This window comes from Phyllobates terribilis, unplaced genomic scaffold (genome assembly GCF_046119375.1).
Source record: "Phyllobates terribilis strain yellow unplaced genomic scaffold, ASM4611937v1 Scaffold_8__6_contigs__length_399053987, whole genome shotgun sequence".
NCBI classification, from domain to species: domain Eukaryota; kingdom Metazoa; phylum Chordata; class Amphibia; order Anura; family Dendrobatidae; genus Phyllobates; species Phyllobates terribilis.
The window spans coordinates 56,619,280-56,642,168 of NW_027362768.1; the positions used below are offsets into that span (position 1 = coordinate 56,619,280).

A 22,889-nucleotide genomic window follows, 5' to 3' on the forward strand; every position below is an offset into this window, starting at 1 on the left:
CAACAAGACTTCACAAAAGTAGATCAACACTGACCAAGATCGACTAAGGGACTACCACAGACTAAAGCTCCGGAGGTGGATAGTGAACTTGAGAGTTCCGATGAAGAAGATCAGACTGTTGTACTTCTCAGACTGGCAAGGAGAGCAATGTAACATCCTCATGAAAATGAACTAAGCCCCGAAGCTCCAGAGTTTGTACCAAGGAATACAGATGGAGTCCAATTAAGATCTGACGATCGAACACCGGTCGCTGAAGAGACCGATCAAAACTTAGGAGTAGCGGAATTAGCAGACTGTGAGGAAATGGATGTTTTAACAGAAGGAAAGGAACTTGCAGAGGCAGTTCCAAGGTCATCGGAGGAAGTACTGGAATTGAGTTTGGGGGAAGAAACTCCTGTGACCAAAGAATCCTTAGTATCTGAGGAACAACCCAGCAGGAGGGTTTCAACTCAGGAAGTGAGGAGGCCAGTGATGTTATGATACACTTGGTGAAACGAGTAAAGTGCCAAGGACTGTCATTTGGAAACAGGTATCCCTGCCTATGGACCAGGTAAGCAAACCTGAGTGGTATTCAGCACCGAGAGGCCATACGGAAGATGTTACCTGAGTGAAAAGATATTTTTGCTTGGACTTTAATTAAAAGACTTTGTTGAAACAAAGAACTGTTAATGCTTAGTGACAGGGAGCTGGTTGAAGACGAGTGAAAAGTTCCAGCTGAAAAGATGCTGATTGTTTTCATTGTTTATTTCTTACAGGAGTCCTACAAGCAAAAGGTCATAAGAATAGGTTGGTTTTAATGTTTGTAAATGTTATGCCAAATTGACAATGCCGAATTTGTATATAAAGTTACAGGGCTCTCACCAATGCTATGTCTCAAAAAGGGGAAAATAGCACAAGGAATTGATCAGATCAACCTATTAAGACGAATGTCGAGGATGCCATTCAATTAGTAGAGAAGAGTGTGACAGGCAGAAGTTGTGCTGGTGTTTTCCAAAACATCCAGAAACTAGTGAGGAGTGAGGTTAACACAGCCACAGGAGACAGGGAGTGGTTAGCACAGCCCCAGGGGGATTGTGGAGAAGTTGTTTTTGTTCTGGGAGCAGCCAGAAGGAACAGTTGTGCGATTGCTGAGTCTCACAGAAAACTAAGGCTAGTGAAGATAACAAGTATAAATTAGAGGGAGAAGTTGGCTAAAGTCAGAAACTCTCTACTGATAGCTAGGGGTCAGATCTATTGCATGAAGATAAGAGAGTGGGAGAATGTCACACAGGACTCATTCCCCTCACCAAATCCTCCTCCTCCACCTCACTGCAGGATAAAGGAATAGAGATATGCTGTGTAAACACTGTGACTCTGTGAAGAGAACTGATTATTGAAGAGACTATCCTAATTGTACTGGAAGCTTGTTGCTGAAAATACTGCTTTTGTGTGCTGGACTTAAACTTGAATGAAACAACTGTGGTCAACTGTTATCTGGAACTCTGTCATTGCTGTGTGTTCCTTAAAGCTGATCTATTCCATGACTGTGGAAGCTATAATCAATGGTCTCCCAGAGTAACATGACCCCCAGGATTTCAAAGAATTCATGTTAATTAGAATAGCCTCTTTATACCTAGTGACGTACATGCAACTTAAGACCACATTGTGATTTTGGGAATAACTCTTTAATTATATGAATGATTTGTTGCTTTACAGCTTTGACTTTATTTTTTATGTTATAGTTGTCAGAATTTAACCAATTCCTGACAACAGTCACATATGTACAGCAGAAAGGGAACTTATTGAGCATGCTTAGGAGTTGAGCACACGGTATTTGAAGCTAATACGAGCTGCATATCAAAGATAACTCCACTCCTGGCTGTTTTAACCACTTTGATATTGCGACCAACAACAAACACTATTGATTTAGGTGTCTCTCTCTGTCCCCCATTGTTCCAACTGAAATGCATTTATGGGCTTCTGATGGATTGTCGTGGTAGCCTGGGGTACCTCAAGTGTGTTGTGATGTATTCTACATGGGATTGCATAGTCATATCAAATTTTAAAAATAGTTTTAGAAAATATTAAAAAATAATACAAAACATTATTACATGTGCACAAAAAATGTAAAATACAATGTATGGTGCATTAAATAGTGACATTAAAACTTCAAATTGTCCCACAAAAGCCTAACACTCATGTGACTATATAAATGGAAAAATAAAGTTATGGCTTTTGGAGTGCAGGTATAAAAACAGAGCCATCACAGTCAAAAAAGGCTATGTCCGGATGGAGTAAAACACCCAAGAGTTCACTACTATACTATACTACTAGATGGCACTTAAAGAGAACTCATCACCATGAAAATGCAGACCATTCTGCAGGCACCATGTTATAGAGCAGGGGTAGCTGAGTAGAGTGATATATCGTTTTGTGAGAAAATATTCAATATAACCTGTGTTCTCTTCAATTAATCCTCTGCTCTTTCTGGGATCTTCGGTCCAGTAGGTGGTCCTATCAGTGACTGACACCTTTCTTTGTATAAGAGTACATACAGAGATAGCTGTCAGTCACTGATAGGATCCCCCGGTGGACCAAAAGTCCCAGAAAAAGCAGCGGATTAAATTTTTAAAAGTAAGGGTTATACTGAATCTTTTCTTACAAAACTATGTATCAATCTGCTCAGCTCCCCTGCTCTTTATCATGGTGCCTAGAAATTGGACTGCATATTCATGGTGATAGGTTCCCTTTAAAGATGTTGGATTCATACAGATTACTTTGAGTTTATCTTGATATTTTTACTTGCAGACATTGATGAGTGTACATTGGAAGATGCTGCCTGTCATAAAAATGAAGAGTGCAGAAACACAATTGGTTCATATGCATGTTTTCTGAATTGTGGAGCTGGATTCAGAGCTTCTACTACTGGCCAAGACTGTAAAGGTAAAGTATAGGTAACAACAATTACTAACTGCTTCCAGACCACTCTTTAGACTTTAAACATTTGGGCAGTCTACATATTACTCTGCAATGAGGTTCAATAACGTCATTGTATAGTAAGTAGCTGCATGAGATCGTATAGCTGCAGTAGCAGGGGGGCGGATGTCAGACAAAGCAGGATTTCCAAGAGAGAAGAAAGAGATGGTATATTATCCTCTCTGCCTACCTGATTGCTAAGAGGGGGAGGGTTTGAGTAGAAGCTGCTGAGTCCCAACAGACCAAGATTAGCTCTGCAATGCAGAATTTACTCTAAAACTGGGGCTAATAGGCCAGCCCCAGTTACAGGAGAAATCTGATACATATAAAAAAATAAGTGTTTGAATGCCCTCCAAAGGAATTTAATGACCTTGTTGGGGGCACAATGTATTAATTGGATGAAAAAATAAGTACAGACAAAAGAAGAAAATAGCATAAAAAAGAGCGCCAACCAGTTCGAATCGTTGGGAAAAAAATCCACGTCTGATACGGTATATAAAAATAATTGTAATGGGGAACACAATTTAGTTGTTTTTTTTTTGTTTTCATTAAGAATGTAAAAAAAAAAGTGAAAAATAGAGTCACAAGTTTCACGCAAAAAAGAGGCAAAAGTTATTTAGATAACTTTTAGAGCTCTTAAAATCGTATGTATGAAAAATCCTGAAAATATGCCTGGTCATGAACAGGGAAAAATTTCCCAATCTTGAAATTAATTAATAGTTAAAGAATGACAATTTTCTAATTTACTAAATTGTTTAAACGGTTTTCAAAGGTTAACTTGTAATTCTAATAGTAAAAGTACACTTCACTTTTCCCACTAATTATAATACAACAATTGTATCCCAAAACAGAAGTTACCAAGAGTTGGACAATGCCAGTGAAGGATTCCTGTGCAGAACTTGTTTCTGGGCCCCCTCGGTCATACTACCCATTTATACACAGCCACACTTCATACATATTCAAATTAGACACACATACAGTACAGACCAAAAGTTTTGACACACCTTCTCATTTAAAGATTTTTCTGTATTTTCATGACTTTGAAAATTGTACATTCACACTGAAAACATCAAAACTATGAATTAACACATGTGGAATTATATACTTAACAAAAAAGTGTGAAACAACTGAAATTATGTCTTATATTATAGGTTCTCTTGATGAGCTTCAAGAGGTAGTCACCGGAAATGGTCTTCCAACAATCTTGAAGGAGTTCCCAGAGATGCTTAGCACTTGTTGGCCCTTTTGCCTTCACTCTGTGGTCCAGCTCAACCCAAACCATCTCGATTGGGTTCAGGTCTGGTGACTGTGGAGGCCAGTTTATCTGGCGTAGCACCCCATCACTCTCCTTCTTGGTCCATTAGCCCTTAAACAGCCTGGAGGTGTGTTTGGGGTCATTGTCCTGTTGAAAAATAAATGATGGTCCAACTAAACTCAAACTGAATGACTCATTGGCAAACGTGGGAAAATACTCACTGCGCATGCGGTGACCTGATTTGCCGGCTATACACTGAGTCAGTGTATTGCCGGCAAATGAACAAAGCAGTCACATACTATGTGGCTGCTCTGTTCATGGAATCTTCGTGGGAGACTCATTATTTGGAAGTCGGAAAGGTAAGGATGAGTGTGATGGTAAGTATGGTTTAATTTAGAATATTAAAGGAATACTGTCCTTATTTCAAATAAAATATTTTATTCTGAGTGTGGGTGTTTTATTTCACATTTTACTTACACTATGGGGTTGGTAATGGGGGCGTCTTATAGACGCCTCTCCATTACTAACCTGGGCTTGATGTCAGCTGGCATTATAAGCTGACATCAACTCCAACCCTATTGTCACGGCTCCACCCCTCACTGTGTCTGGTATGCAGTTACTGACAGCTCAGCCGTCCAATCTTGTACAGGGGCGTGCTGGAGCTGTCAGTACTGTGATTGACCGCTCAACCATCCATTATGGTACAGGGGCGTGCAATAGCTGTCAGTGTGGTGATTGACAGCTCGGCATTCACACTGAAGACATCAAAACTGTGAATTAACACATGTAGAATTATATACTTAACAAAAAAGTTTGAAACAACTGAAAATATGTCTTATATTCTAGGTTCTTCAAAGTAGCCACCTTTTACTTTGATGACTGCTTTGCACACTCTTGGCATTCTCTTGATGAGCTTCAAGAGGTAGTCACCGGAAATGGTTTTCACTTCACAGGTGTGCCCTGTCAGGTTTAATAAGTGGGATTTCTTGCCTTATAAATGGGGTTGGGACCATCAGTTGTGTTGTGCAGAAGTCAGGTGGATACACAGCTGTTAGTCCTACTGAATAGACTGTTAAAATTTGTATTATGGCAAGAAAAAAGCAGCTAAGTAAAGAAAAATGAGTGGCCATCATTACTTTAAGAAATGAAGGTCAGTCAGTCCGAAAAATTGGGCAAACTTTGAATGTGTCCCCAAGTGCAGTTGCAAAAACCATCAAGTGCTACAAAGAAACTGGCTCACATGAGGACCACCCCAGGAAAGGAAGACCAAGAGTCACCTCTGCTTCTGACCATAAGTTTATCCGAGTCACCAGCCTCAGAAATCGCAGGTTAACAGCAGCTCAGATTAGAGACCAGGTCAATGCCACACAGAGTTCTAGCAGCAGACACATCTCTACAACAACTGTTAGGAGAAGACTTTGTGCAGCAGGCCTTCTCAAACAAGGTCCACAATCTTGGACCGAAACGTTGCTACAGCCACATGGGCTATTAAAAGATAATTTTTCATCATTTGTTTGTGTGCTGCCTCCAATCTTTTTGTGGATATTCATAGGACTGGTGTGTACCTGGGTGGCTTTGCACCTTTTTTCATTTTTGTGCTGCTTTTGATCTTTTCTTTTTAGATATATGGATATATAGATATATTGATAGATAATAGATATATGGATAGATAAATAGATGAATAGATTTATGGATGCATAGATAGATAATAGATATATGGATATATAAATAGATATATGGATAGATAAATAGATGTATAGATAGATAATAGGTATATATATAGATGTATAGATATATTGATAGATAATATATATATGGATAGATAAATAAATAATAGATATATGGATAGATAGATAGATAGATATATGAATAGATAGATAGATATATGGATAAATATATAGGTAGCTAGATATATAGATAATAGATAGATACAGTTATGCTCAAAATTTTACATACCCCGGCAGAATTTTTCCTTTCTTGGTCTTGTTTCAGAGAATATGAATGATAACAAAAAAACTTTTTCTCCACTCATAGTTATTGGTTGAGTGAAGCCATTTATTGTCAGCCAAAAACATCCAAATGACCCTGATCAAAAGTTCACATACCCTGGTGATTTTGGCCTGATAATATGCTCAGAATTTGACACAAATGGGTTTGAATGGCTACTAAAGGTAACATCCTCACCTGTGACCTGTGTTACGGGGCTGGGTGGTGAAACCTCTGTGCTTCGGTGCAAGGAGGGACCAAAGGAGCGTGACTAAGTGCCTACTCGGCCTCACCCAGGTCACACGGTGGCTTAGTCGACTACGTGAACCAGGGAAGGACCGGGCAGGTGAACCAGGTGCCACTCTGGGACCTACCTTGTGTGAGAGCAGGTGACTCCCACGGGTCAGATGACAGGAACTGACCGGTACAGCGGATGAGCACGGCAGGAAGGCAGACAGGTGGTCCGGGTAGATCAGCAGGCAGATACGGCAGATAGTCAGACAGGTACTCCGGGTAGGCAAGCAGGCGGGTACGGCGGATAGCCAGACAGGTGGCCCGGGTAGACAGGCTGGCGGGCACAGCAGGTAACTGGCAGGTGCTCCAGGCAGGCTGGCGGGCACGACAGGTAACTGGCAGATGCTCCAGGAAGGCAAGTTGGCGGGCACGACAGGTAACTTGCAGACTGGCGGGCAGAACTATTAGACAGACTGGCAGGCTAGATTGTTAGACGGACTGTTGGGCTGGACTGTTAGACACACTGGCGGGCAGGACTGACTGGCAGCGGGACCTGAGGGCTGAAGCAAGTGTTAGCACATGGAACAACAGCTTTGCACAGGCACCTCCATTTTGGAGGAGGTACCTTATTTAGGAGAAGTCCTCCGGCCATTGGCCGGGGACTCTTTAGGACGGCACGCCTGGCCCCTTTAAGAGGGAGGGAGCGCGCGCGCCCTAAGCACAGTGCCCGGGAAGCTGCTCGTGGTGTGCACCACAGCAGCAGGGGAGCCGGAAGACGCAGGACCAGGACCGCGGCGGTGAGGGGAACGGCGTCTCTGCCCGGCAGGAGGCAGAGACGCCGATGCTACAGTACCCCCCCTTTACGCCCCCTCTTCTTTAGGCCCGCGAGAAATTCTTTAAGAAGATGAGGGGCATGAATGTTCTCCCTGTGTTCCCAAGACCTCTCCTCCGGGCCAAACCCCTTCCAACCACAAGAAAGAAAGTCTTTCTTCTTACCCTCTTGGTGGCCAAAATGTTTTCTACCTCAAAGACGTCCTCAGCGGAGACTGGATCTGGAGTGGTACCTGGATCATCAGAGAAGGAATTAAGGACAACTGGTTTGAGGAGGGATACATGAAAGGAGGTGGGAATCCGTAAGGTGACCGGGAGTATCAGCTTGTAAGCCACGGGATTGATTTGGTTCAGAACCTAGAGCAGACCGATGAACCGCGGACCCAACTTATAAGAAGGTATCTTGAGATGGACATATTTGGAGGAAAGCCAGACCTTGTCTCCCGGATGGAATTGAGGCGGATTCAAACGTCTCTTATTATTATTTATTATTATAGCGCCATTTATTCCATGGCGCTTTACATATGATAGGGATATACATAGCAAAAACATTTACATAAACTTAACAAAACGAGTCAGCGACTGGTACAGGAGGAGAGAGGACCCTGCCCGCGAGGGCTCACAGTCTACAAGGGATGGGTGAGGATACAGTAGGTGGGGGTAGAGGAGGCCATGCAGTAATGTGGTGGGGCGGTGGTTACTACAGGTTGTAGGCTTGTCGGAAGAGGTAGGTTTTCAGGTTTCTATTGAAGGCTTCCACGGTAGGCGAGAGTCTGATGTGTTGGGGTAGAGAGTTCCAGAGTAGGGGGGATGTGCGGGAGAAATCTTGTATGCAAGTGTGGGAAGAGGAGATAAGAGGGGAGTAGAGAAGGAGATCCTATAAGGATCGGAAGTTGCGTTCAGGTAAGTACCGGTATAGTCTTATCAGCATGTCTCTTCATCTGCTCGGAAGACTGAAGAAGTGCAGATCTAGTGTCTTCCCAAATAGCCGAAAATTCGTTGAAAAGAGACTCCGCGGCAGAATTGTCCACCAAAGAGGAGACGGGAAACAGAATCCGTGGGTTTCGACCGTAGACCACAAAAAATGGGGATTTAGTAGAAGACTCGCTCTCATGGTTGTTATAGGTGAACTCGGCCCAGGGGAGGAGCTCAACCCAATCATTATGGTGAGCGTGGACAAAGTGCCGAAGAAAGCTGGTAAGGATCTGGTTGATACGTTCTACTTGACCATTGGACTCAGGATGATAAGCAGAAGAGAAATCCAAAGAGACATCCAGCAGCTTGCACGTAGCTCTCCAGAAGCGTGAAGTGAACTGAACTCCGCGATCAGACACAATGTGGAGGGGTAGGCCGTGAAGACGGAAGATGTGGTGGATGAAGTCCTTAGCCAGTACAGATGCAGACGGAAGACCAGGTAGAGGGATGAAGTGGGCCATCTTAGAAAAGCGGTCAGCGACCACCCAAATGACAGTGCAACCGGCAGAAACAGGGAAATCCGTGATGAAGTCCATTTCAATGTGTAGGCTCAGGAAGAGGAAGTAGACGGCCGGATGGAAGGTGCCTGGGAACCTTATTACGAGCACAAGAGGAACAAGCCATGACAAAGTCTGCTACATCCTTGCGCAGTGAAGGCCACCAGTAATGTCGGGTGACGAGCAGAAAGGTCTTCCTCTGGCCAGCATGACCATCTAGTTTGGATGAATGGCCCCAGAGTAGAACCTTCTTTCGATCCGGAACCGCTACAAAGGTCTTACCGGGTGGAAGATGAGACAGGTCAAACGCAGCAACAGTCATTACTTTGGAGGGGTCAATGATATGTAGAGGCTCCTTCTCTTGGTCGGAAGACAGGAATGAGCGGGATAAAGCGTCAGCTTTAATGTTATTGTCTGGCGGTAATGCAGAGTGAAGCAGAATCGGGCAAAGAATAGAGACCACCTGGCCTGACGCGAATTTAGTCTTTGGGCATTCTGCAAATAAGCGAGGTTTTTGTGGTCAGTGTAGATGACCACCAGGTGCAGAGCCCCCTCCAGCAAGTAGCGCCACTTCTCCAGCGCTAATTTGATGGCCAGCAGCTCACGATCTCCTATGGAATAGTTGAACTCGGACGAGGAGAAGAGCTTGGAGAAGAAGCCGCAGGTTACCGTTCTCCCGGACGAGGATTTTTGGGTGAGCACCGCTCCGACTCCGGAGGAGGATGCATCAACCTCCAGGAAGAACTGCTTGTTGCAATCCGGACAGTGCAGAACAGGAGCAGAGGAGAAGGCTTGTTTAAGGGAGACGAAGGCCTTCTCCGCTTCGGAATTCCATTCCCTGGGATTTGCTCCTTTACGGGTGAGCGCGGAGATGGGAGCAGTCCGGGAGGATAAATGAGGAATGAAGAGCTGGTAATAGTTTCTGAAGACCAGGAATCACTGAATCGCCTTCAACACCTCCAGTTGGGGCCACTTTAAGACGGCAGACACCTTCTCGGGATCCATCCGCAGACCAGTCTCAGAGATAATATAGCCCAGAAACGGCAGAGAGGTCTGCTCAGAGACATTTCTCGAATTTAGCGTATAGGCGATTCTTCCGGAGCTTTAGCAGAACCTGATGAACATCCCTCTGGTGTGAGGGCAGATCCAGAGAGAAAACCAAGATATCTTCCAGGTAGACCACTACGCAAGAATACAGGAGATCACGGAAGATGTCATTAACCAGCTCCTGGAAGACGGCTGTAGCATTACAGAGACCAAAGGGCTTCACGCGGTATTCGTAGTGACCGTCCCTGGTGTTGAATGCCATCTTCCACTCGTCTCCCTGGCAGATCCGGACCAAATTGTACACCCCACGAAGATCGAGCTTGGTGAAGATCTTCGCGCCTTTAAGACGGTCAAACAGCTCCAAGATGAGAGGCAGGGGTAATCTGGGTAAAGCCCCTGTAATCAATACAGGGACATAGAGAGCTGTCTTTCTTCTTGACGAAGAAGAATCCTGCTCCAGCTGGAGAGGTGGATTTCTGGATAAACCCCCTGGCAAGATTCTCTTCTCTCTACTCCAACATCTCAGCCAGCGACAAGGGGTAGATTTGCCCGTGGGGAGGAGAAGCACCAGATACCAGGTCAATGGGGCAATCGTACGGCCTATGAGGTGGTAGTGTCTCTGCTTTCTTTTTGTCAAAGACGTCCGCCTAGGACCAGTAGGGTGCCGGCAGACCAGGTAGATTAGCCGGAGTAGACGGGGGTCGAGCAGGACGAACCGGAACCAGACAGGACTCATGGCCTTCCTGACCCCAACGGAGCACTTCACTAGATCTCCAATTCAGGGCAGGCTCATGTCTTTGTAACCAGGGTAGACCAAGCAAGAGAGGGTGAGAGAGACCAGACAGCACATGAAAGGAGATCTACTCTGAGTGCAGCATTCCCACCTGAAGGGTAACAGGGTCAGTGATGAGCCAGATGGTTTCCGGAAGAAGCCTCCACCAACGGTTTAGCCAGATGTATGGTAGGAATCTGATACCGCTCCACAACAGCCTGTTGAATGAGATTCCCAGCGGCTCCGGAATCCAGATGGGCAGTCTCGAAGAAGCGGGTCTCACCACTGGAAATAGAAACAGACAGAGTCAAGGACAGAGAGGATTTACTCTTGCCTTGAACGACCTCTCCGAGCGGTCCTAGACACTGGAGTTTCCCGGCCTCACTGGGCAGGAATGGATCAGATGCTCTATACTGCCACAGTAGAAGCAACTCCCCTCGGCTCGGCGCATCTCCAGGCGAGGCTTGACCATCTTGGTTTGGTCAATTTGCATTGGCTCAGGCAAATATGCCCGGGGAATTGCTGGTTGCGAGGCTGGCCTTTGTAATGTAGGAGCGAGACATGGAAATCTTCTCTCCCGGGTAGTCTCCTTAGTACGTTCCAGAAAATGGATGTCAATCCGGGTAGCTAATGACACCAGATCGTCGAGGGTAGAAGGGATGTCACGACCGGCTAGCTCATCCTTGATCCGTCCGGAAAGACCCTCCCAAAAGGCGGACACCAGGGCCTCATTGTTCCAGGCAAGTTCATATGCGAGGGTTCGGAAATGTATGGCATACTGGCCCACAGTGAGACTCCCTTGGCGGGGACGGAGAAGTGAGCAGTAGAAGATTTTCATCCGGGCTCATTGAAGACTTTCCGGAAGGCAGAAGATTGGACACCAGGGGATCCCCTCTTTCTCACAGAGGGTTTAGCCATGCCAATGCCTCCCCGGTGAGGTGAGACATGATGAACGCCACCTTGGCCCAGTCGGAGGTGAACTGGTGAGCCAGAAGTTCAAAGTGCAGCATGCACTGATTTATGAAGCCCCCACATAAGACAGGCTCACCACCAAAATGTGGAGGCGCAGAGAGCCGGGTGCCACAGCGCCACTGGGTTGAGGTGCCGCCGGAGCGGGTGCCGCTCGGCTAGAGACGGACACTGACGGGGTGGACAGCGTGTCCAGGCGGGAGTTGGCAGTCCACAGATAGGACAGGATTGTTTCCTGTTGGGATCTCTGACGTGAGACCTCCTGGTACAGGTCAGAGAGCGAAGGAGCCTGGGGGCCATTGGGTTCCATGGCCTGTGCAAACTGTTACGGGCCGGGTGGTGGAACCTCTGTGCTTCGGTGCAAGGAGGGACCAGAGGGGCGTGACTAAGTGCCTACTTGGCCTGACCCAGGTCACACAGCAGCTTAGTTGACTCCGTGAACCAGGGAGAGACCGGGCAGGTGAACAGGTGCCACTCTGGGACCGGCCTTGTGTGAGAGCAGGTGACTCCCAAGGGTCAGATGACAGGAACTGACCGGTAAAGCGGATGAGCACGGCAGGAAGGCAGACGGGTGGTCCGGGTAGATCAGCAGGCAGGTGCGGCAGATAGTCAGACAGGTACTCCGGGTAGGCAAGCAGGCGGGTATGGCGGATAGCGAGACAGGTGCTCCAGGTAGGCAGGCTGGCGGGCACAGCAGGTAACTGGCAGGTGCTCCAGGTAGGCAGGCTGGCGGGCATGACAGGTAACTGGCAGGTGCTCCAGGTTGGCAGGTTGGCGGGCACGGCAGGTAACTGGCAGGTGCTCCAGGTAGGCTGGCTGGCGGACACGACAGGTAACTGGCATACCTGAGGGCTGAAGCAAGTGTTAGCACACGGAACAACAACCTTTCACAGGCACCTCCATTTTGGAGGAGGTGCCTTATATAGGAGAAGTCCTCCGGCAATTGGCCGGGGACTCTTTAGGATGGCACGCGTGGCCCCTTTAAGAGGGAGGGAGCGCGCCCGCCCTAAACACAGTGCCCGGGAAGCTGCGCGCAGTGCGCTCCACAGCAGCAGGGGAGCCGGAAGACGCTGGACCAGGACCGCGGCGGTGAGGGGAACGGCATCTCTGCCCGTCAGGAGGCAGAGACGCCAATGCTACAACCTGTTTGCTTGTAATCAGTGTGTGTGCATAAAAGCTGAGTGAGTTTCTGGGATCCAGACAGACTCTTGCATCTTTCATCCAGCCACTGACGTTACTGGATTGTGAGTCATGGGCAAAGAAAAAGAATTGTCAACGTATGTACGGGAAAAGGTAGTTGAACTGTATAACACAGGAAAGGGATACAAAAAGATATCCAAGGAATTGATAATGCCAGTCAGCAGCGTTCAAACTGTGATTAACAAATGGAAAATCAGGTACTCTCTAAAAACCAAACCACGATCAGGTAGACCAACATAAAAATTTGGGATGCAAAGAAAAACACACAAATAACATCAGCTGAAATTCAGGACTCTCTGAAAACTAGCGGTGTGGCTTTTTCAAGATGCACAATAAGGAGGCACTTGAAGAAAAATGGGCTGCATGGTCAAGTCGCCAGAAGAAAGCCATTACTGCGCAAATGCCACAAAGTATCTCACCTACTATATGCCAAACAGCACAGAGACAAGCCTCAAAACTTCTGGAACAAGGTAATTTTGAGTGATGAGACCAAAATTGGACTTCTTGGCCACAACCATAAACGTTACATTTGGAGAGAGGTCAACAAGGCCTATGATGAAAGGAACACCATGCTTAGTGTAAAGCATGGGGGTGGATCGCTTTTGTTTTGGGGATGTGTGAGCTACAAAGGCACAGGAAACTTGGTAAAACTTGAAAAAAAGATGAATGCAGCACATTATCAGTAAATACTGGAGACAAATTTGCACTCCTCAGCCCAGAAGCTGCGCATGGGAAGTACATGGACGTTTCAACATGACGACGATCCAAAACACAAGGCCAAGTCGACCTGTCATTGGCTACAGCAGAACAAAGTAAAGGTTCTGGAGTGGTCATCTTAGTCTCCTGACCTCAATATCATTAAGCCACTCTGGGGAGATATCAAGCACGCAGTTCATGCTAGACAGCCCAGGAATTTACAGGAACTGGAGGCTTTTCGCCAAAAAGAATGGGCAGCTTTACCATCTGAGTAAATAAAGAACCTCATCCACAACTACCACAAAAGACTTGAAGCTGTCATTAATGTTAGATGGGTCAATACATGGTATTAAGAACTGGGGTATGTGAACTTTTTATCAGGGTCATTTGGATGTTTTTAGTTGTCATTAAGATTTAAAAAGAGAAAACACAGTCGTTTGACAATAAATGGCTTCACCCAACCAATAACCATGAGTGGAGAAAAAGTTTTTTTGTTATCATTCATATTCTCTGAAACAAGATCGAGAAAGGAAAAATTCTGCAGGGGTATGTAAACTTTTGAGTACAACTGTAGATAGATAATAGATATACAGATAGATATAAATATGTGATATATATAATCCATACTTAGCGTGTGTACCGTACTATTCATGTAATTTATTAATAAATGAGTAAATTTCTTGAAAAAAAATGGCATGGGGTCCCCCGTAAATTTATTAACCAGAAGATGGAAAGCGGACAACTGGGGCGGATATTTTTAGCCTGGGAAGGGGGTAATACCCATGGAGCTTCCCAGGCTACTAATATCAACCCCCAGCTGTATACATAGCCTTTACTGGCTATTAAAATGGGGGACACCCCCAAAAAAAGGACGTGGGGTCCCCCTATTTTAACAGCTAGCAAAAGCTATGCAGACAGCTCACAGCTGATATTAATAGCCTAGGAAAGGGCCATGAATTATTGGCCCCCTCCAAGGCTAGAAACAAGAGCCTTCAGCCGCCGCAGAAATGGCGCATTCATAGGATGTGCCAATTCTGGCACTTAGGCTCGCTCTACCTACTGCCCTGTAGCGGTGGCAGAGGGGTTATAGGTTTGGGGTTGATGTCAGCTTATAATGCCAGCTGACATGAAGCCCAGTTAAGTAATGGAGAGGCATCTATAAGACGCCCCCAATACTAACCCCATAGTGTAAGTAAAATGTAAAGTAAAACACCCACACCCAGAATAAAATATTTTATTTGAAATAAACACAGTTTTCCTTTAATATTCTAAACTAAACCATACTTACCGTCATGCCCATTCCAGCTAAAGCCCTTGAACCAACCTCAACCTTACCTTTCCGACGTCCAAATAATGAGTGTCCCACGAAGATTCCATGAACAGAGCAGCCACGTAGTATGTGACTGCTTTATTCATTTGCCGGCAATACACTGACTCAGTGTATAGCCAGCAAATCAGGTCACCACATGCGCAGTGAGTATTTTCCCACGCTTGCCAATGAGCTCAACTTAGTTCTCAAAGACTACTGCTCCCATCCAGCGGCGCCTGTGCCTGCTGTTTCCTATGGCACGAGGCGCCGGCTGATGGTGGTAGTAGTGCCATCAGCCGGCGCCTATGACTTGCGTTAAACTATTTAACGCTGGTTCACCTGTCAGTATGATGCCACAGCGCTCTGATCGCGGCAATGCAAGGCTGGAAACACCCGAACCCGAACAGTAACACAGACTTCCAGGTGAAGTCCGTGTTCGAGGTCCGGGACCGTACAGTAGATGTTCTGTACGAACTTTACTTACAAAGAACGCATCTTTAGGCTATGTCCACGATGCAGAAATGAAGCAGAAAATTTCTGCAGCATTTCTGCATCTCCCTGGCAGAAAAAACGCATGCAGATTGTGCATGCGTTTTTCCTGCTGAATACATGCGGAATACATGCGGATTCACATGCGTATCCACATGCGTTAACGCATGTGTTTCCGCATGCGGACTGACAAGCACTTTCCAGGCGATAGCATCACTTGGAAAGTGCTTGACAACTAGGTCACACTGTATAAATCCATGCAAACGGCATGGATTTATACAGTGTGACCGTAAAAATAAAAAAAATAAAGCTATACTCACCCTCGATGCCCCGGCGGGTGCTGCAGCGCTCGTCCTGGCTTCTTCCGGGTTGCCGGCACATCGCGAGACAGCCTGCGGTCACATGACCGCGACGTCATCTCAGGTCCTGGAAGGAGAAGCGCTGCCGGCAAGCAGAGAGAAGCCGCCGAACAGGTGAATATAAACTTTATTTTTTATTTTATTCTTTTTTTTACAGGTACAATGGTACCCAGGTCTGGATGAGAGTCTTCTCTCCTCCAGAACTGGGTACCATCCGCACATTGAGACGCATGTTATCCGATTGCACAAATGTACAGACGCGGATATTATGCGTCTCAATGCAAGTCAATGGCGGCGCTTCCGCAAAATTAATGAACATGCTGCGGATTTATTTGCGCTGCAGAAACGCTGCGAAAAAATCCGCAGCATGTGCATTGACATTGCGGAATGCCTTTGGGGACCATGGGGTGCGGATTACCATGCGTTTTTGATGCGTTTCCGCTGTGGAAATTCCGCAGCATAAACGCATGAAAAACGCATCGTGTGCACACAGCCTTAGCGTTCGAAACGCGTTGCCCTGGCTATACTACGTGACAATGGAATCTGTTTTTAAAGAGCTTTTTTCATAATAAAGAAACCTATTTTTTGAGCTATTCATGAAGCTGGTAATCCTTTCTCCTTATGCTGTGGAACTACTGCGAATGGTTCATCGCACCTATGCTTCAGGACGTCATTGCTCAGGTGAGCTGGTGTTACCTTATTACTACTCCAAAACATTGACTTTGTTATCCTTAAGCCACTTTGTTACCATTTTGGCAGTATGCTTCGGGTCATTGTCCATTTGGAAGACCCATTTCCGCCCAAGCTTTAACTTCCTGGCTGATGTCTTGAGATGTTGCTTCAGTATTGACACATAATCTTCTTTTCTCATGATGCTATCTATTTTGTGAAGTGCACCAGTCCCTCCTGCAGCAAAACAACCCCACAACATGATGCTGCCACCCTCGTGTTTCACATTTGGGATGGTGTTCTTAGGCTTCCAAGCTTCTCTCTTTTTCCTCCAAATGTAACGATGGTCATTATGCCCAAAAAGTTACATTTTAGTTTCATCAGACCACAAGACATGTCTCAAGACATGTCTCCAAAAATGAAGGTCTTTGTTCATGTTTGCATTTGCAAACATTAATCTGGCTTTATGTTTCTTTTGGAGTAATGGCTTCTTCCTGGCAGAGTGGCCTTTCAGCCCATGTTGATACAGTACTCGTTTCACTGTGGATATTGACATAATCTTACCAGCTTCCGCCATCATCTTCACAAGGTCTTTTTTTTTTGTCCTTGGGTTGATATGCACATGTCGGACCAAAGCACATTCTTCTCTGGGACACAGAACCCGTCTCCTTCCTGAGCAGTATGATGGCTGGACATTCCCATTTTGTTTGTACTTGCGTATAATTGTTTGTACAGTTGAACGAGGCACCTTCAGGTATCTTGACATTGCACCCAAGGATGAGCCAGATTTGTGCAAGTCCACAATTCTCTTCTTGATATCTTGGCTGATTTCTTTAAACTTTCCCATGATGCTACACAAAGAAGCAGTGTGTTTCAGGTGTGCATTAAATTACATCCACAGGTGTGTATCTGATTAACTCAGATGTTGGCAAAAAATCAGAAGCTTCCAAACACATGACATCATCATATGGACAGTCCAGAATTGTTTAAAGACATAGTAATCTTGGTGTATGTAAACTTTTGACTTTGCAGTAAGTAATAAAATTGCCTTAAAACATTCTCTCCCTCTCATTATTCTGGCATTTGGTGAATATTAAAAATTATGGTAATCCTAATTGACCTAAAACGGGAAAGGTTTATTCTGATTTCATGTAAGATATTGAGAAAACCATGCATATGTGTCTTTTTATATAGTGTATGTAAGCTTCTGGTTTCAACTGTATATAGTCTAGCTATCTTTCAAATAAATATGGGCATTCATTTAAAGCAGCATGAACCACATGGTATCTTTGTGTGCCCAAGAACAAGGTGCTGTTGAGTACTTTGAGTATGTGGGAACAGATAAGGAAAATATAGAAGAATATAATAGAGAACAGGTATATTTGTAAGGTGATATAATGGGTCTGCCCAAAGAGATGTAATTTTAAGGTACAGTTAAAACTGTGGACACTAGGAATTTATTTGTTTGTTTAGGGCAGTGCCTTCCAGACAACTGGTGCAGCATGAAAAAACTCTTGGAGAAGGGAGTGGAAGGATCAGATTATGGACAATGTTTTTCTCAGATCATTAGCAAAACAGAGAACATTGGTTATGTGTTAAACCTAGATACAGGAGGAGATTTGGGGGTGAAAGTGATAAATTTATGATATATTCTGTAGCAAATGAGTAACCAGTCAGTGCAATGAGTTGCACAGGATGGAGGCATTGGTGTATTGGCTGGACAAAAATATGAGACTGGCTGCTGCATTTAGGATAGAATGGAAAGAAGAGAGTTTAGTGAGAGTAAGGCCAATTGATAGTGAGTTGCAGTAGTCAAAAGAAAGATGAAGGTCGGCGGGTTTAAAAGTAAGAAAAGGTCAGATTCTGAACACATTTTTGAGGTGCATGTGACATGAACAAGTGGAACTTATTGTAGTAGCACATACAGGAATGGAAATATTAGGTTTAGATAGGTTAGTAGAGAGAGAAAACTCCTGAAGTTAAATTTGGAAAGAGTCAGTTTCAGATAGAGGGAGGACATGACGTTGGAGACACGTATTAAATATGCCTCCAGACGAGCCCAGGATGCGGAATCTCACAGAAAACATCGGAAACAGGAGACACCACAACACACTGCCGCCAGACAAGCCCAGGATGCGGAATCTCACAGACAACGTCGGGAACAGAAGACACCACACCACACTGCCTCCAGACAAGCCCAGGATGCGGAATCTCACAGACAACGTCGGGAACGAGAGACACCGCAACACACTGACGCTAGGCAGGAACACGATGCGGAATCCCATAGACAATGTCGGGTGAATGAATCTCCAGAATTCAGGGCAAACAGAGAACAACACGATCGCCAAATTTATCAAAAACGAATGCTCTACCAACTAAGGCAAACCCAGCAGAATATTCAACAACTTGCACGTTATGTAACAGACAATGAAACTATAATTATTCAACACTACTGTGGGAATATGAATGTAGTTTGTTCTAAATGCGACTCTCTAAATTTCATTGAGGAAAAACCATCTGACAATCGGTTTACTCAATGCTGCAAAAAAGGAAAAGTTATGCTACCGATACGTCACTACTCAGATCTGTTTGAGCAGTTGATGAAAGGAACGCATGAACACAGTAGAAATTTTATGGAAAATATCAGAAGTATCAACAGTTCTCATGCGTTTGCTTCATTTGGTGCCAACATTGCACCGCCCCCTGGATTCGGACCGTATTGTTTTAAAATTCATGGCCAGATCTACCACCGCACTGGAGCACTTCACCCAGAAATAGGACAACCACCAAAATTTGCACAATTATACATCTTTGATCCAAATCAGGCTACAGAACAAAGGATGAACCTGAAAGAAAATGAAAAGTGTAATGCTGAACTGATGAACCTAATTGCCGTACATTTACAATCAGCCCATTTGCTGCCGCATATCGCATGCTAAAAGACGTCAAAGCTGAGTAGGAACAGAGAGCTATACAAAATGGGACGGAAATGCCTTCTATTATCATGGCCATTAAACAAGAATGCCAACAAGATCCCCGATGTTACAACAAAGCACGTGTAAGTGAAGTCACAGTTGTTTTTCAAAACGATGATGGAGAGCTTCCTTTTCAAAGGGATATATTAGTCCATCTTAAGCCAGACCAAAACAACCCTTTCATTCCTAAAACACAGCGAATTAGCATTTTGCACAGAAACCTTGATGCTCTTCTGTATCTGCTATTCTTTCCAAGCGGTGATCAAAGGTGGCATGAAAATCTACACGAGCAAGGAACTTCAAGAAGAATTACACAACTACAGTACTACAGTTTTCTTCTGTCTGTCCGAAATTACTTCAATCCTATTTTAAACGGTGGGAAACTGACTGTTATGAACTGCTACAAGCACTAAGAAAAGATAGGAAAACTGTCCCTACAATAGGACTAAGCTGATTCCCTATGATGCAGCGGGGGACCTGTTCGTTGTGAACAGACCAGCCTAAGTCCTCGGCTAGTCTGAGCACAGACCTATAGATATAAGGGAAGGGTCCCTACAAGAACTAAGGACTGGGATATAGATGGACACCTCCTAGCAGAAATTGTAGCAGAGCAAAGACAAACAAAGAAAAGTACTAGTGGTCCAAGGACCAAGCAAACTACTGAGTTAGGTGCAAGGCACCTGGCTAGCTTAAGAGTAAATGAAACACTGAAGTCCAGCAAGGCCAGAAGGGCGGAGCTGGATTATATAGGCAGAAAGTCATGTGACCAACAAAATAGAAAAAGAACTAACAGGAGGGTTCTAACAGTACCCCCTCTTCTATGAGGATCCTCCGGATCCTCCAGGCCCAGGTCTATCAGGAAACCTCCTGTGAAACGCTCCGACAAGTCTAGGAGCAGAGACATCATCCGCCTTTACCCAGGAGTTATCCTTGGGACCAAAACCTTTCCAAGCGACGAGATACTGCAACCTCCCTCTATGCCATCTAGAATTAAGAATGTGAGAAATTTCATATTCACCGTCTTCCACCACCGGAGGAACAGAGACCACCCAGATGACAGTGAAACCCTCAGAGGCAGGAAGGTCAGTAATAAAATCCATAGCAAGATGCGTCCAAGGTGCACTAGGAACCTCCAGAGGGCAAAGCAACCCCGCAGCAGGAGCATGTGAAGACTTAGATCTAGCACACACAGTACATTGACACACCCACTTAATGACTTCCTTCTGCCACCCAGGCCACCAAAAACTGCGACCTACAAGTCTCTTAGTCTCAGAAATTCCTGGATGACCTGCCAACCGAGACTCATGACACTCCACAAACAAATCTCTCCTAAAGTTCCAAGGCACAAACAACCTCCCATGGGGAGTGTTAGACGGGGCATCCTCCTGGGCTTTCAGAATCCCATCTTCCAAAATGGAGTCCAATGCTGTTATCACAACACCTTCCTGTAAAATGCTCTCCTCCTCCTCGGTACCAACCATGGGAGAAAAGCTGCGAGATAAAGCATCAGCTTTTACATTCTTGGTACCCGCGATGTAAGTAACAGAAAAATTAAGCCACGAAAAAAAAAGTGCCCACCTAGCCTAACGGGCATTCAAGCGCTTGGCAGCATCAAGATAGATCAGATTCTTATGATCAGTGAAAACCTGAATGGGAAATTTAGCACCTTCCAGAGATGACGACAATGTTCAAATGCGAGTTTAATAGCCAGCAATTCCCGATTACCAACATCGTAATTAAGTTCGGTCTCAGAAAATTTTTTTGAAAAAAAAGCACAGGGATGTACTCCATCCTTGTTTTCCTGAGACAAAACAGCACCGACCCCCACCGAAGAAGCATCAACCTCGACCAAAAAAGGCTTGGTCTCATCAGGCTGCATAAGGATGGGGGCAGAACTGAACCTCTCCTTGAGATACACAAAAGCTTCAATGGCCTCCGTAGTCCACAGAACCGTATTCGCACCTTTCCTGGTGAGATCGGTCAGCGGCTTGACAATTATAGAAAAATTCTTAATGAATTTTCTGTAATAATTGGCGAAACCCAAAAATCTCTGTATTGATTTCAAACCAATAGGCCTAGACCATTCCTGCACCGCCTGAACCTTCACCGGGTCCATCTCAAAGCCCTCGCTGGAGATAATGTAGCCCAAAAAACGAATTCTCTGCACAGCGAACTCACATTTCTCCAGCTTAGCAAAAAGTGAATTGTCACTTAACAACTGCAATACCTCACGTATGCTCTGCCAATGAGACTCCAGATCCAGCGAATAAATCAAAATGTCATCCAAATACACAACCACATTCTTACCAATCAAAGGTCTCAGGATGTCATTAATAAGGTTCTGAAAAAACGCTGGTGCATTGGTAAGACCAAAAGGCATAACCAGATTCTCAAAATAACCCACCGGAGTGTTAAAAGCAGTTTTCCATTCATCACCTTCCTTCATACGTAACAAATTGTATGCCCCCCGGAGATCAATTTTAGAGAACCACTTGGCTCCCACTAACTGGTTGAACATGTCAGGAATTAATGGCAGTGGGTAGGAATTGCGTAGGGTAATTTTATTAATTTCACGAAAGTCCAGACATGGACGTAAACCGCCGTCTTTTTTTTTTACAAAAAAAAATCCAACAGCCACAGGAGACTTAGAAGGTCTAATGTGACCGGCGGCCAAGCTTGTCTGTATGTATTCCTCCAAGGCCTTTCTCTCAGGGATAGTCAGATTAAATAAGCGACTCTTGGGAAGAGTAGCTCCAGAGACAAACTCAATGGTGCAATCATAGTCTCTATGAGGAGGCAAAACTTGCGACTCCTCCTCAGAAAAAACCTTCCAAAAATCCTGAATAGGTACAGGTAATTCCCCTTTTTCCACAGCAGCAATGCGACCATTACAACATTTATCATGACACTTAGGGCTCCAAGACTTAATTTCATGGGTAGACCAGTCCAGTACAGGATTGTGCAATTTTAACCAAGGTAACCCCAAAACCACTGGAGAAGGCAAATTATTTAATACCGCCAAATCCAAATTCTCTTGGTGAATACCATTAATGGTGAGGGGAAACTCAAAAACCTTGTGAGTAATACATTTCAAAGGAGAGCCATCAACAGCAACCACAGAAATAGGAGATGACAAAAGTTTGGATTCTAATTTAAATTTTAACAAAAATCCCTTATCAATCACATTGAGTGTAGAACCACAATCCACAAATACCCGAAATTCAATCAACTCCTCCTGAAATGAGGTGCTCCCAGAAAGAAATACTCCCTTAGTGTTTAAACAAGCTATACGGGCGTAACTGACCTTTTTTTTTTCTTTGTTCAAACGAAGCACACAGTTCTTAATAAAGTGGTCAGATTTACTGCAGTAAAAACATAATCCCTTAGCAAACCTGCGGTCTTTTTCCTGAGAATGGGGTGACATCGCCCCAATCTCCATCGGTTCTCCACCTTCCGAGCAGACCCTCTGAAAACTAGGAGCTGCCATAGCAGTAGATTTCTCTTCATTAATCCTAGCACGCAGTCTCCTGTCCACACGTACAGCTAATTGCATTGCCTCCTGCAAGGTTCCAGGTGTTGGGAAGGCAATCAGCAGATCCTTAACCCTTTCACTTACACCAGCAAGAAACAGACATTTTAATGCCGAGTCATTCCATTCCACTTCGGCCGAC

General features: G+C 44.9%; 1 protein-coding gene across 3 annotated transcripts in view; it reads left to right on the plus strand.

Moving 5' to 3' along the window:
* The window catches only part of HMCN1 (hemicentin 1), a 924,522-nt gene that overhangs the window by 838,603 nt on the left and 63,030 nt on the right, over positions 1-22,889 (plus strand). For 2 of the 3 annotated variants that reach the window (XM_073642974.1, XM_073642976.1), the window contains one exon: positions 2,788-2,922. The exons of the other annotated variant lie outside the window; for it this stretch is intronic. In XM_073642974.1, coding sequence (XP_073499075.1) covers positions 2,788-2,922 — 135 coding nt within the window. The remainder of the gene's footprint in view (positions 1-2,787; positions 2,923-22,889) is intronic. 3 annotated transcript variants of the gene reach the window in all.